Source organism: Cnephaeus nilssonii (genome assembly GCF_951640355.1).
Source record: "Cnephaeus nilssonii genome assembly, chromosome: 12".
Lineage (NCBI taxonomy): Eukaryota > Metazoa > Chordata > Mammalia > Chiroptera > Vespertilionidae > Cnephaeus > Cnephaeus nilssonii.
In genome coordinates this window covers 20,530,382-20,543,421 of record NC_137083.1, presented here as the reverse complement: position 1 = coordinate 20,543,421, position 13,040 = coordinate 20,530,382, and the positions used below count along the sequence as shown (strand labels likewise).

At 39.4% G+C, this 13,040-nt stretch overlaps 1 protein-coding gene across 1 annotated transcript in view; it reads left to right on the top strand.

Annotated features, from left to right (window-relative positions):
• The first annotated feature begins 5,712 nt into the window (after positions 1-5,712).
• Positions 5,713-13,040, top strand: part of SCIN (scinderin) — a 51,864-nt gene continuing 44,536 nt past the window's right edge. The window contains exons 1-2 of the mRNA XM_079785599.1: positions 5,713-6,405; positions 10,846-11,000. Of these exons, the coding sequence (XP_079641725.1) occupies positions 6,207-6,405; positions 10,846-11,000 (354 nt within the window). The 5' untranslated portion in view covers positions 5,713-6,206. The remainder of the gene's footprint in view (positions 6,406-10,845; positions 11,001-13,040) is intronic.

The following is a 13,040-nucleotide window of genomic DNA, read 5'->3' as shown; positions in this document are numbered from 1 at the left end:
GTGCCGAACCATAGAAAGCACTCAAATACTGTTTATGTAGCTCATCCAATTAAGAGTGAGGCCTAAATCAATGAGCACTCTTCATATATTTTAGTGGCCAGATTACTCCATATGTTTACATTACTTTTCCATAAAGTTCCTTGACTTTATTTTGGCTGCATCCTTTTTGTTTCTATATATTCCTAATATTCTTAGTTATTTACAGAAAGTGAAAAGATTTTCACAGTCTACCATCATCATATAATTTTGTCTTTTTTGTCCTGTTTTGAGGCCACATCTTTAGTTGAATGTAGTCAAAGTGATAAAATTTTCCTTTATATTTCATGATATTTTGGGTATTGTTTAAGAAATCATTTTTTTACTCAGAAATCAAATACACATACAATTTTTAGTATTTACATTTTTTTGAATTTGCATCTCATTTTATAATACATTCTAACCATTTAATAATCTTGTTTGACTTTCTTATCCTATTAGTTTGTTAGGAGATTTCTTAGCCTTTTTATTCTCTGACTAGAGGCCCGGTGCACGAAATGCATGCACTGGGGGTGGGGGGTGTCCCTCAGCCCAGCCTGCACCCTCTCCAATATGGGACCCCTCGGGGGATGTCCAGCTGCCGGTTTAGGACCAATCCCTGGGCAGTCAGATATCCCTCTCACAATCTGGAACTGCTGGTTCCCAACCACACGCCTGCCTGCCTGCCTGCCTGCCTGATTGCCCCTAACTGCTTCTGCCTGCCAGCCTGATCACCCCCTAACCACTCCCCTGCCAGCCTGATCAATGCCTAACTGCTCCCCTCCTGGCTCAATCACCCCCAACTGCCCTCCCCTGCCGGCCATCTTGTGACCAGATGGGGGCGGCCATCTTGTGCGAGGGCATGACAGTCAATTTGCATATTACCTATTTATTGCATAAGATTACTATCTGCAGTTAATGAGTTTTTATTTTTTCCTAGTAATTACTAATATCTTTTATTATTTTTTCTGACCTTATTGTATTATCCAAGACTTTCAGTACCCTGTTGAACAGTAATGAGATATTGGGCCTCCTATTATTTTTTCCTATATTTTTCCAATCAGATAAAATTCTTCTAAATCAAGCATGTCAAACTCAAAGGCTAACATGGGCCAAATAAACAAGGCATGCGGCCCACAGGCCTCAAGTTTGACATGCTTGTTCTAAATGTTTTTTATTTGATATGTTATTGCTATCATTTATTATTGTGCCATTAGATAAAGAAGTGTTCTTTTTTTCTTAGTGTTGTCAGATGCAGAATATAGATTTCTCTGAAATAAATAAAATAAAATATTTTCAACAATCCTTTTGATAAATTTGAATAGTCCATAGAAACCTATTATTTCAGGGAAGTCTCAAAATATCAAGATAAGGGGAAGCTAAGAGTGAAAGGAATGCCAGTCAAGTTGCTTAATTTAAACTCATATTAAGAGATGTTAAATCAAGAAGAGAATTAGTTGAAGGAAGTGATTTCTGGTCAGTGGGAAGGAAATCTTGACTTTTTAAAACAATCTGCTATTTTTGGTTTAGGTGAACTAATGAACTTTATTTTTTTAAGTACCTGCACAACAAAATGATGATTTGATCATGTCTATGCTAAGTAATTGTTGAAATATTTCCTGAAAATATGAAGTTATTTCTCACAAGCTGGTAAACTCAGGGCTACAAACAAAATTGAATAACATGTTAACTGTAATTATTAATAAATAGACACATTTATAAAAATCAGAGCAACAAAAGCTGTTATAATCTCAAGCAGCTTTAGCTCAATTTTATATTTTAAAACCACAATTATCTTCAGATCTCTACTGACATAAATATAAGCTTAAAGCAAAAATTATCATTTGAAAATCATAAATCTTCACGAGACCTTGGATTCTCAACCTTTCTTTTAGTCTTAAGCATTCTGTAATATGTAATCTCCTAAATTGATGATGATGTCCTCTCTCAATAATCTTACAGGGGTTAGCTATTTCCTATATAATAATAATAATAACAATAATAATAACAAATGGTTTTATATATAATAAAAACATAAGAAGAAAGTGCTGAATTTACCTACTATAGTAAGCAGGCTTACAAAATATAGATTATTAATCAAAACGGCAGACATTGAAGGCTAATAAAACTTTCACCTTAGTACTTACTGAGGCATGACTGTGCCTGTATAGTTATAGCATGTGTAATTTTTAAATAACTAATTATTGAAAGGGCAAGTCCTAGATCCTGATTAATGCTTTTTTTTTTTTTTTTAGAAAAAAGGTGAATTAAAAAATAAGTTTTAGTTTGTCTAGTATTGAGAGGAGGGATGAAATACCCTTCCTTAGAGTATATTTTCACTTTAATCATAACATATCTTTGATAAGTACTGGGGCTAAGATCCCTGCTGATTATCAATTAACCTTATGTGTATTGACTGTGTTCTCAGGGCTTTGCCATACATGATCTCTTTAAATCCTCAAAGCACTCAAGTTTTCTAACTCTAGTTTCTATGCTTAAACTCTCAAATAATTTGGTAAATCAAACATAAGTTACTAACAGCAGAATGTAGGAGCTAAAAAAATAATAATACTTTTCCTTCTACTTTCTAAGCTCTTTAGCTGGGCTAATAATCAAACTAATAGAGACAGACTAACAGGAGAAAATCCAATTTGTAATATGTATGCACAGAATATTCATAAAAGCATGAAAATTCCAAAGACAGTGAGGCAAAATTGGGTATATATGACATTTTGGACATAGGAGAGAAGGGAGGGATGTAGTCTTAGATTTTAGAAGTGAAAATGAGCAATTTGCAGGTAATTGAGGGAGAGCCTGTAAGTAAATTTTTGCTAGGCAACCCCAAAACAATGAGATGTGTGTTGGGGGTAGATGAGGGGGGGTAACTTAGTAAACATGCCCTTGCTAGATGTCCCCCCACCCACCACACTCAATTCAAATTAGACTAAGGTGAATATGCTAAGATTTCTTTCCCGGTTTTTCTAACAAGTCTCTTGGGCAGAAAAGGGGGGAGGGTCAAACATTCTTTCTGAGACTTATGTTTCTTAATAACCAGCTTAAAATCAATATCCCAAAAGGCACAGATTTGGGGGTGGCAAAACTTTGGTTCCCTTTCAGGACTACCAGTAAAAGAAATCTATTATCAATTATATTATTTTGTTATTTGTAATAAAAGGAAAGCAAATAAATAGCACTCTGGAAGCATTTTTTTCTCCTTGGACAAAAGTCCACTTCCTGTCTTTGGCATATATTTAATTTCAACAACTCTGTGGTCACAATGCAGTGATGGAAATAAAATAAGAGCTTTTCAACTTGGGGAATGAAGATTATTTGAAGCCAACTAGTTTTGTGTGTGTGTGTGTGTGTGTGTGTGTGTGTGTGTGTGTGTTTAACAACTCATCTCAATGAATTGCATGCACAATGAATCAATTATACTATTTAACTTAGTTATTTATTTCCAGGATTAAACTATGCAACATTTCTCCTTAGTCATTAACATTCTAGAAGATCACCTACCATGAATTCAACCACAAGCTGACACTTCAAACCTCCTGACTCACAGTAAAACACTTACTCACCTTGGCTGTTTCTAAGTAGACTGAGAGAAGATTGATAACTTGATTTTTTAATGTAATTTAATCCAAAATCAACTATTCAATGACATCTTTTCAGCAGGTATTACTGTTACTGTCATAACTAGCTAGGTTATTAATATTAGTAATAGGAAGAGAGCAAAGGGGAGGCTAGACATTATAAGCATAGTCATCTGGGCAGCTTCACCTGGAGGCTACAACTTCACTCCCCAGGGAACCACACTGGTCCATCCTCTGCAGATCACTGGGGGAAGGGATTGAACGAAGGGGGAGGTGGGCACACTGGCAGTGAAGAAGGGAATCAGAAGACGGAAGTCAGAGAAATAACAAGAGAGTGGGCAGCTGGGAAAAGTTCTGGACACCCTACATGGAGATAAAATGAGGGTGCTGAGTCAAAATGAAATCATGTTGTTAATGAAATTAGGAAGAATAGGAGAAGCATGTTTGGATGGAATGATAAGATTGAAGCATGCTGAACTTGACCTTGAAGGATCAATTAGGTAGCTGTTGCAAGTTTGAATCCAGAGATTGCCTAGCCAGGTCGGAGCTAGCGTGATGGGAGTGAGCACTTGCCTCAGGTACAAAATTTAAGGGAGGTGACAAAAAAAAATCAGTAATTAAGATCAATAATATTTTAATGCAATACTAGTATGTTTTAAAATATCAAAATGAATGCCAAAATGATGAACCAAATATCAAAAGTTTAAGTAAAGGGAGATCAGTATTTTCTTTAAGGCCTCAGCTTTCAACATGGTCTCATGAAGCACTATTCACAATACTGCCTTTATTTGAAAATTTGGTATTTTTATCATGATTTTTCACATTAATTTAAAATTTTTAAAATACTACCTCAAAATAGTATTGATCTTGATTACTAAACTTTTTTGGTGCATTCTAGGCATTTGCCTCAGACCTGGTCTAAGTGAAAGGGAATTTCACTTATCTATACCAAAGTTTTCTTTTTATTCACTAAAAGGAAAGGAATTATCACTAAAACTGAAATTGAACTAAATTAATAACTCTATCTTAAATCCAGACCTCCAGTTCTCATAATTTTTTTTTTTCCCCTGGAGAAAGCAAGGAAAAAAAAAAAGATTTCTACTTTACAGGTAAGGAACTCAAGTCATACAATGAATGACTCAGAACAAAGTTTGAACTTCTTGGTGTTGCATTAGACACTCTAGATCAGAAGCCTCTCTAGGAACAAGCTGGAAGAAAATAAAAATATCACGTATACTTACGTGAACAAACCTTGGCCAAATAATTTGGATTGAAAGAGTAAGTTTTTGCAAGCAGTATGTGCTTTTGCATTAGACACAGAGAGCTTGAATTCTTCTTTGGCTACCCACCAGCTGAGTGACCTCCAACAAGTTCCTAAGCCTCAGTTTCCTCATCTGTAAAATGAACCTGACACACCTGCCTTTCATTGTCCGGATTAGGAGGGGAAAAGAGAATGTAGCTAGTGATATTTATCAACCGGGATCTCAACCTATAACAGATAACACACACAAAACAGGAAAATTCCAGATTTTTTTAAAGTGGCAGGTGAAATAGAGGTAAACATTATTATACATCGTGCACTTTTGATTTTTTTTTTTACTGTGGTCATAATAGCTATTAAAAACTACTAAGGAAATAAGTGAATTATACATTGTTAGTGACTTTCAGAGACTTGCAATTTGGGAAATAATGACAGGAAATGTGCATGCATAAAAATCATCTTTCTTACTCTTTACATGGCGAGCGATTTGCTTTTTTAATAACAGTAAGTAAACTCCCTTGCCATTTCAGCTTCAGTGAAATGATTGCAAAATACATAGTAAACTTCCATCTATATTTTACAGTGCTTCGCCTGTGCTGGAGAAGCAAAAACTGTAGGGGGGAAAATGAGAACATTTTTGAAGACAGATAACATAACTGGCAAGTCAGGCCAAGCACAATGTCACAGCCACACACAGCTCGCCTGAGAGCGCCCCAGGGGCACGGCACCTCTTATTTTCAGCAACTTTCTTGACCAAAGGAGTCAGCTCCTGAACCCCCGGGGATTACAGAGCTCTTACCCTGGGGTAAGACCTCCAGCCTCCCAGGTTTTCATCCGGCCTAAACCTGTCGTGCTGGTTTTCAAGGCATATTCCAACTGGAAAGATCAGGACGGAGCAACTTCAGCCATCAAGCATGGAGCGAGTGACCAAGGAAAAGAGGGCGTTGATTGTTAGGATGATTGTTACCTGGACAGCCACTCTTTCCAAAACGATGCGCCATCTAGTTTTTATTGTTAATCTCCTCCATCCGTTGCCTGGCTCAGAGGAGGCATTTCTATAACTTCCCTTTGGATTTCAAAATTCCTGAGACTCCCCATTTCCCTCCTGCCCCAGGAAGGGGCCTTGGGGTTCTGGAGAAGGCGCTGCGCTCCTTCTGGGAAGAGATCCTCTGCTTTGGACACTGAGCCCCTCCCGTTTCGGGCCCCGCCTCCCCGCAGGGCGAACCCTATAAAGTCGTGGTGAACTGGGTCCCTCCAGCCGCTCTCTCGGTTCAGTCCAACGTCAAGGTCAACAGGTCCCCGGGGGGGGCCCCTCTCCGGAGAGGAGCACGCCGGTCATGGCCCAGGAGCTGTACCACCCGGAGTTCGCCCGGGCGGGCAAGAAGGCGGGGCTGCAGGTCTGGAGGATCGAGAAGCTGGAGCTGGTGCCGGTGCCCCGGAGCGCTTACGGCGACTTCTACGTCGGGGATGCGTACCTGGTGCTGCACACGAGCAAGGCGTGCCGCGGCTTCACCTACCGCCTGCACTTCTGGCTGGGTAAGGGTCGCGGGCGCCCGACCCGGACGCCCCAGGTTCGGGAGGGGCGAGGCCGCGGGGAGCTGAGATTCCCCTGCTGCGGGGAAGGAGGGTGCCAACGGCACGACCTGGGGACCTGGCTTCAGTTGCGCCCCCGCGGGGCCGCGCCTTTGGGGCTGGCCGCCTTCTCCCAGCTGCGGACCCTGGGCTCAGCCAAGTCGGGAGCACCCTGATCCCACTGACTTTGACCTTGGCCGGGTCCATCTCCCGGGTTTGAGGCCGGTGGCTCTGGTTCCGCCCTCTTTCACCTTCCAGCTCCTAACGCCACTCCCTGGCGGAGCCGCTGCTGGGCACACCCACCTGGGCGCTAGCCAAGTCCTGCTCACCTGCGGACAAGTTCAGTCCTGGTTCCCCTTCTCGGGGAGGAGATGAAGTCAAACAACTCTGTGGGCATCCCCCGCAGCTGGCGAGAGGTCTTATTTTGTTTGTTTGTTAATTAATTATCTCCCCCCCCCCCCCCCGCCCACCCTCACCCCCCTTGCGTACCAGCTTGTATTTCTCTATTAATTGCGGTGATGAATGTCTGGCTGCTTTAAGTCAGGATCCTCACCTCCACCACGCGGCTGGCAAAGTGTGGCTAACATTCCTGTTTATGATGCTGGCCAACTTGGATAGAAGCAGGAAACAAATAATGAAACAAGGAAAGCAGATATTGTCCTACACATAAATCGCTTCATATGGCCTATTTATGTATCTACAGGAGCTTCTTTATTATAATTATTTTAAAATTTATTATTTATCTACGTGAACAAGGACACTCTGGCACAAATCGGCTCCTTCGGCCGTAATTATTTTGGGCTGCGCTCACGCCAGACGCTCCGGACACTGGGCCTTGTGTGTTCTACTTTTTCCACCTTCTACTTTTACTCGTAAACATCCTGAATGTCCTGCCTCTCCCCGTGAGCGCTGCGCCAGTGGGCACACCCCATCTACTAGTAACAACGTGCCGATTATCTGAGCCTCACTGGCTTCTTGTAAAACTAGCTTGCCCCCCGGGGACTTGTGTTTCTTATTTTTAGTTTTATTCCTGAGCTCCTGGGAAAACCACACACACATACACGTTCTGAAGCTCTGAGAGCCATTACTTTTACTTCTAACATTTGAAAGTTTTAAGGAAGAAAATGGTAGAAAACATTAAGAAGTGATGTTCTCAATGTTAGTCAACACGTGGAGCGGATACACAAACGTCTATGGGAGAAAGGACTGTTTTCATTATAGCATTTGATATTAAAAGGTGGTGCTTGCTTGAGGATGCTGAAGCTGGGTCCCAAACTCATTTTGATTTCCCATGGTAATGTTACTATTCCTCATAGACAGTGGTCTATTTTATGTTTTGTACAAAAACAAAAACAAAAAAACAACAGCACTGAAACCCTAATATATAACCATGTTCATGAGTGAATAATGCCCATAGAATAATAATGTCCTCACCTTGGTCTTTCTATCCAGAACTTGTATTTGGAATGAAGAAAAGTGTCTGAAATGCTACATTTGACACATTGGTGAATTGAAATGTGAAATAACTTCATTTCTTGCTATAAATAACAGTTAACTTTAACTTTGTTAGAGGGTTGCAAGAGCTCTTTGAATACAGGGTTTTTTTTAATTCTATAGGTTCCTTCTTATCCATATAAGGTTTTCAAGTACTATATCTTCTAAGGTTTACACAGAATGACTATTAATTATTAACCGTTAATTACCCACTTAGTGCTCACCAAGTTTAAAAAATGTAATAGAAAATGCTTTGGGCAGAAACATTTTTATGATCTTAAAGATCTGCTGAAACTGAAGTTAATAGTGTGTTAATTAATAAGTTAATTTCTTCAGTAATTATTTATTTATGGTGCCCCGCATTACATAAGACTTTTTGCATATGAATTATTTTTGAAACTTCCCTGAAAATGTAAAATCTCAAAGGTGCAATAAGACAAAACATGATATAAGACAGGAAACGTGTGATAAGCACTGTGAAAGACACACTCAGTGTCTGTGGTGAGGGGGAAGCAGAAAAGCCTTTGCAGAAAATGAGGGTAACTAGGAGGGATCTTGTGTCAAGAGAAGATCATGGGGAACATGGAAAAGTTTAGAGTAAAAGAGCCGACAGGCCTTTAAATGGATTTGTTCATCAGCTCTTCCTACTTCTGTTCTCTAAAGCAAGCTGGATTTCATCCGGAATATTTCCCTCTAAGACCTAAATTCGGATGAATTCACGAGGATTAATAAAACAGATTGAGAGTAAGTTCTGAAAGGAAGCACTGAAAGCTCAAGGAAAAAGAAAGTTTGACTAAAGGAAATCAGTTGCAAGGCAGGTGAAAGAGAGTGAGATTAAAATCAGACCGGGGCGGGAAAAGGTGCACAGGGTAGAAATGAAGAAACAGGCCAAGTGAGAGGGGAAAGGGGGAGAAGGGAGAAGTGGGACCTCAAATAGGAGAATGGAGTCATCTTGCCTGGTCTCTCCCTCAGTGTCTTCCTGTAACACCCTTGCCTGTCTCAGATGATTTCATTTTATTGTTTTTGTTTACAAAGTGTAAGAATCTGTGCGTGTGACTGAAAGTGTTGCATTGGTCCTTCCTACGCATTTCAGCTTTGTACCCAGTGGTTTACATGCACCACCTTCTGCTTCTGGTCACTTACAGCATCAGGTCTATGAACAGGGCTAGATGATCAAGCTACTGTCTGTCACATCCAGCTCTATGCTACCAACACCCACCCTCGCCATTTCTCCTTGCCAGTTTTAAACTTTACATACATATAGTTGGGAGCAATAAACATTTGTGGTGTACTTAGTCTGTGCTGTGCTCTATGCAAAACACTGGGGAGCCAAAGAAGTGGATTACAATATACAACTACAAGTAATTTACTTACACAAGAGCCAGCAAGGATGTGAGAAACTGGTTTTTTCTCTATTGCTTGGGGGAGGGTGGCCCGCTGTGGGAGATTGGCTGTGGGAGTGCACTGACCACCAGGGGGCAGATCCTGCGTTGCGTGTCTATCCCCTGGTGATCAGTGCGTGTCATAGAGACTGGTCGACTGATTGTTTGGTCGACCGGTCGTAACAGTCACTTAGGCTTTTGTATATATAGATTATTCATGAAGGAAAATGATATATCCCTATTACCATAAAATTGTACTGCTAATGAGAGTCTAAGTATTAAAAAAATCTAGTAGTGTAGTTTCTAAGAGTCTGTGCTTCAGAATCACAGAAAATGGGCTCTGGGTGCTATTCTACCAAAGGTCAACTTTATGACCTCAGGGAAGGCACTTGGTGTTTCTAGGCAGGTCATAGTTTCTGCTGCATGGGGTTGCTTAGAGAGTAAATGAGATCATCCATGTAAAACACTCACATGGTGTCCGGCCCATAGCCACCATATTATAAATGTATAGAAGTTAGTTATTACTATATCTACAATCACTTATGACTTTCACACAGCTCAGATGTAGTTAAGGCTTTTAGGAAACTTGAGTTCCCCTCAGGACTGCCCTGGCTCTGATTTTCATGTACATGAGGACGCTGCTTCTTAAGAATTGGTATTTCTACCTCAGTGAAGTTGCCTGGATGGGATCTGTATTACAGTTGTAAAAATTAAATGTGTTGCCCTAACCGGTTTGGCTCAGCGGATAGAGCATTGGCCGCGGACTGAAGGGTCCCAGGTTCAATTCTGGTCAAGGGCATGTACCTTGGTTGCAGGCACATCCCCAGTTGCAGGCAGCTGATCGATGTTTCTAACTCTCTATCCCTCTCCCTTCCTCTCTGTAAAAAATCAATAAAATATATTTTTAAAAAATTAAATGTGTTGTGTGTTAAATTCCTGGGATGGTAATATAGACATTGGCATTCAATAGGTGTTAGCATGCTAGCTCCTTTACTCTCCCTTCTTCAGAGGATATTATACCATTAAGATAGTGAAGTGGGGACAATGGGACTAAAAAACAAGGATAAGGCCAAGCTATGCTCATTTCCCATTCTAACCACTTTCTTTTCTGACGCTGTTTAGCTCTGGCCTGTGATGTGCACATTCCTTACAAATACAATTACATTGACATGTTAGATGCCTAAAGGATGGATGCTAATAAAGGCTAAAATAATTGCAAAATATTTTCGAAGCCTGATTTTATTGATCAAATGAATCTGAATCCTACTAGAATATATGGATATGCCTTCCTGAGCATATTCAGACAGTGGTGTTTTGTTTTTTAATTTTAAAAAGAATTGGAAAGCAGAAACAAAGCATTCTTTTATTAACAACATAATATTTTTAAATATTGTTCTGTTGAAGATGATTTGTTGTATTGATATTCAAAGAAAATTTCTGAGAGTTGTTTTTTTTTTTTAATATCAGAAACTCTGCCATAATCCTTTCCCTTGCTTGGTAAGTGAGGCCCTATCATTTGCCATTTCAGGAAGGGAGTGTTCTCAGGATGAAAGCACCGCAGCTGCCATCTTTACTGTGCAGATGGATGACTATTTGGGTGGCAAACCAGTGCAGAATAGAGAACTTCAAGGCTATGAGTCTACTGATTTTGTTGGCTATTTCAAAGGCGGTCTGAAATATAAGGTAAGCTGCTCTCTCAAACAGTTTCTGTAAATGACCTCCTTTCTCTTCCTATTCATGCACACCTCTTGTCTTCATAGAATGAAAGCACACTGAGGGCAGACTTTCATGTTTCGTTTTTGTTTTAATCTGTTTTGTTCACTGATAGATCACCCGTACCTGATGGACACATAGTAAGTGCTCAATAAATGCTTGTGGAATGTCTAGGGCAGTATGTTAACTACTCTGATTTGATTTGATTTTTCATAAAGTTAAGAGCTTTCAGTTACGTTGTCACAAGGAATTATTGAAATGAAAATTACTTCAATAAATAAATATTGGTAAATTGGGTATTAACAGTTTTTGTTTTAGATATTCTGAAGCATCTCTGAATTTGCTGCAAATAACCTATGATCTGGGAATTTCAGTTGTTCTAGAATATCTTAATATAGTATAACAATTATAACTTAATACAAAAAAGTATACATACATTTTCTACATAGTGTGGTTTGACCTTGGAAATGAAATAAATGAAACCACTGAGTTGAACATGTGTGGTTCCAGTCCACAAATTCAAATGCATACACTGACACATACACACATGTACACACAGTTTATGTGTGTGGGCCTGAAAATCATCAAATGGCTTTATTTTTTAGAACAAACAAACAATAAAACCTGTTAAGTACGTCTGTCTCTATAAGGCCATTCTCAGTAAAAGATAGCTTTTGGGGGGAAATCTCCCAGTGACCTTTCTTTGTAGACTGGCCATCCTTCACCATCCCCCCAGCCCTAGGAGTGTTCAGACAAAGTGTGAGGTATACCCTCCCTAGACAAACATTATAGAAAGAGTCCTTTTCAAAATCAAACATGCTCCAATAGGTGTTCTGCAGACCCCTCAACTGCTCTCAAGCATATTAGCCTCGTGAAGACCTAGACCTCAGAGATAAACTAGGATCCTGAATATATACTAAACTTGCCTACTGCGATGCCAGGGTTTCTTTTTGCTCTTACCTAATCAGACACTTAGTTAAATATTTTGTGATGTCATTTAGATCAGGACAAAACACAAGTTCCCATATCTCTCTTGAAATCATTTTTTCTACCCTAAGATATCAGCCACCCTAAACATGGAACTATTACCTCTTATTTTATTTAGTTCACATGAATTCCTAGTTTATGTCAAATGATCCTGAAACCTTTCCTTATGTGAGTGAACCCAACATTTTGAAAAAGCTGTTTCTTATAGTTACTAAAAGCATGCTGTGCCATTAAACTGGTCATGAACACATTTCTGCCATATATTACTGGTCTGTCTCAGGGCAAGTATGTAAGCTTTCTGGGCTCAGTTTTCTCATATGTGCAATGGGTATCACAACAGCTTTCACTGTAAGTGTTGTGAGGATTAAGGATTTAATTCATAATACAATACCTATATGGTACATACACAATCAGTAGGAACTTAACTTATTAGTAATTTTTCTGGCTATTTGCAGGACTTCTGAAATCAAACTTCTGGATACATATTTAAAAGTGGACATGATAAAAGTAACTTTACAGTTATTGGATAATTATATTCTAATTGTCAGCATTAAAATCACTACAAATCAGCATTTTCTTAGAAAAAGGGTATTTGCAAATGGAGGTCAAATTTATCAGCAAAAAGAAATTAGTTCACTGTCTTATCAGAAGTGACACTGAGCAGATGATGTGTTGCAGTTGTAACAATACTTGATAGGAAATGTAGAAGCAGAGATAATTTACTACCCAGAATAGCAAAGACTATTACGCTATACTTAATTTTCATGGATATTATCTCATTTAATTTAAATAACAGCCCTGTGGTGCAGTTCTATCATTATCACACTATTACAATAAGTAAACGGAAGCTTAGAGAGACTATGTAACTTGCCGAGGCCTAATAGCTAGTATGTGAGTGGGTGACCATTTGACTCCATTGCCCAAGCTGGTAATCATTCTGGGATGCTCTCAACATTCAGCTAGAAAATATGAAGACCATCTTCTCTTGTTATTTCATTGACTTGAGGTTTTTCCTCTGTGAGG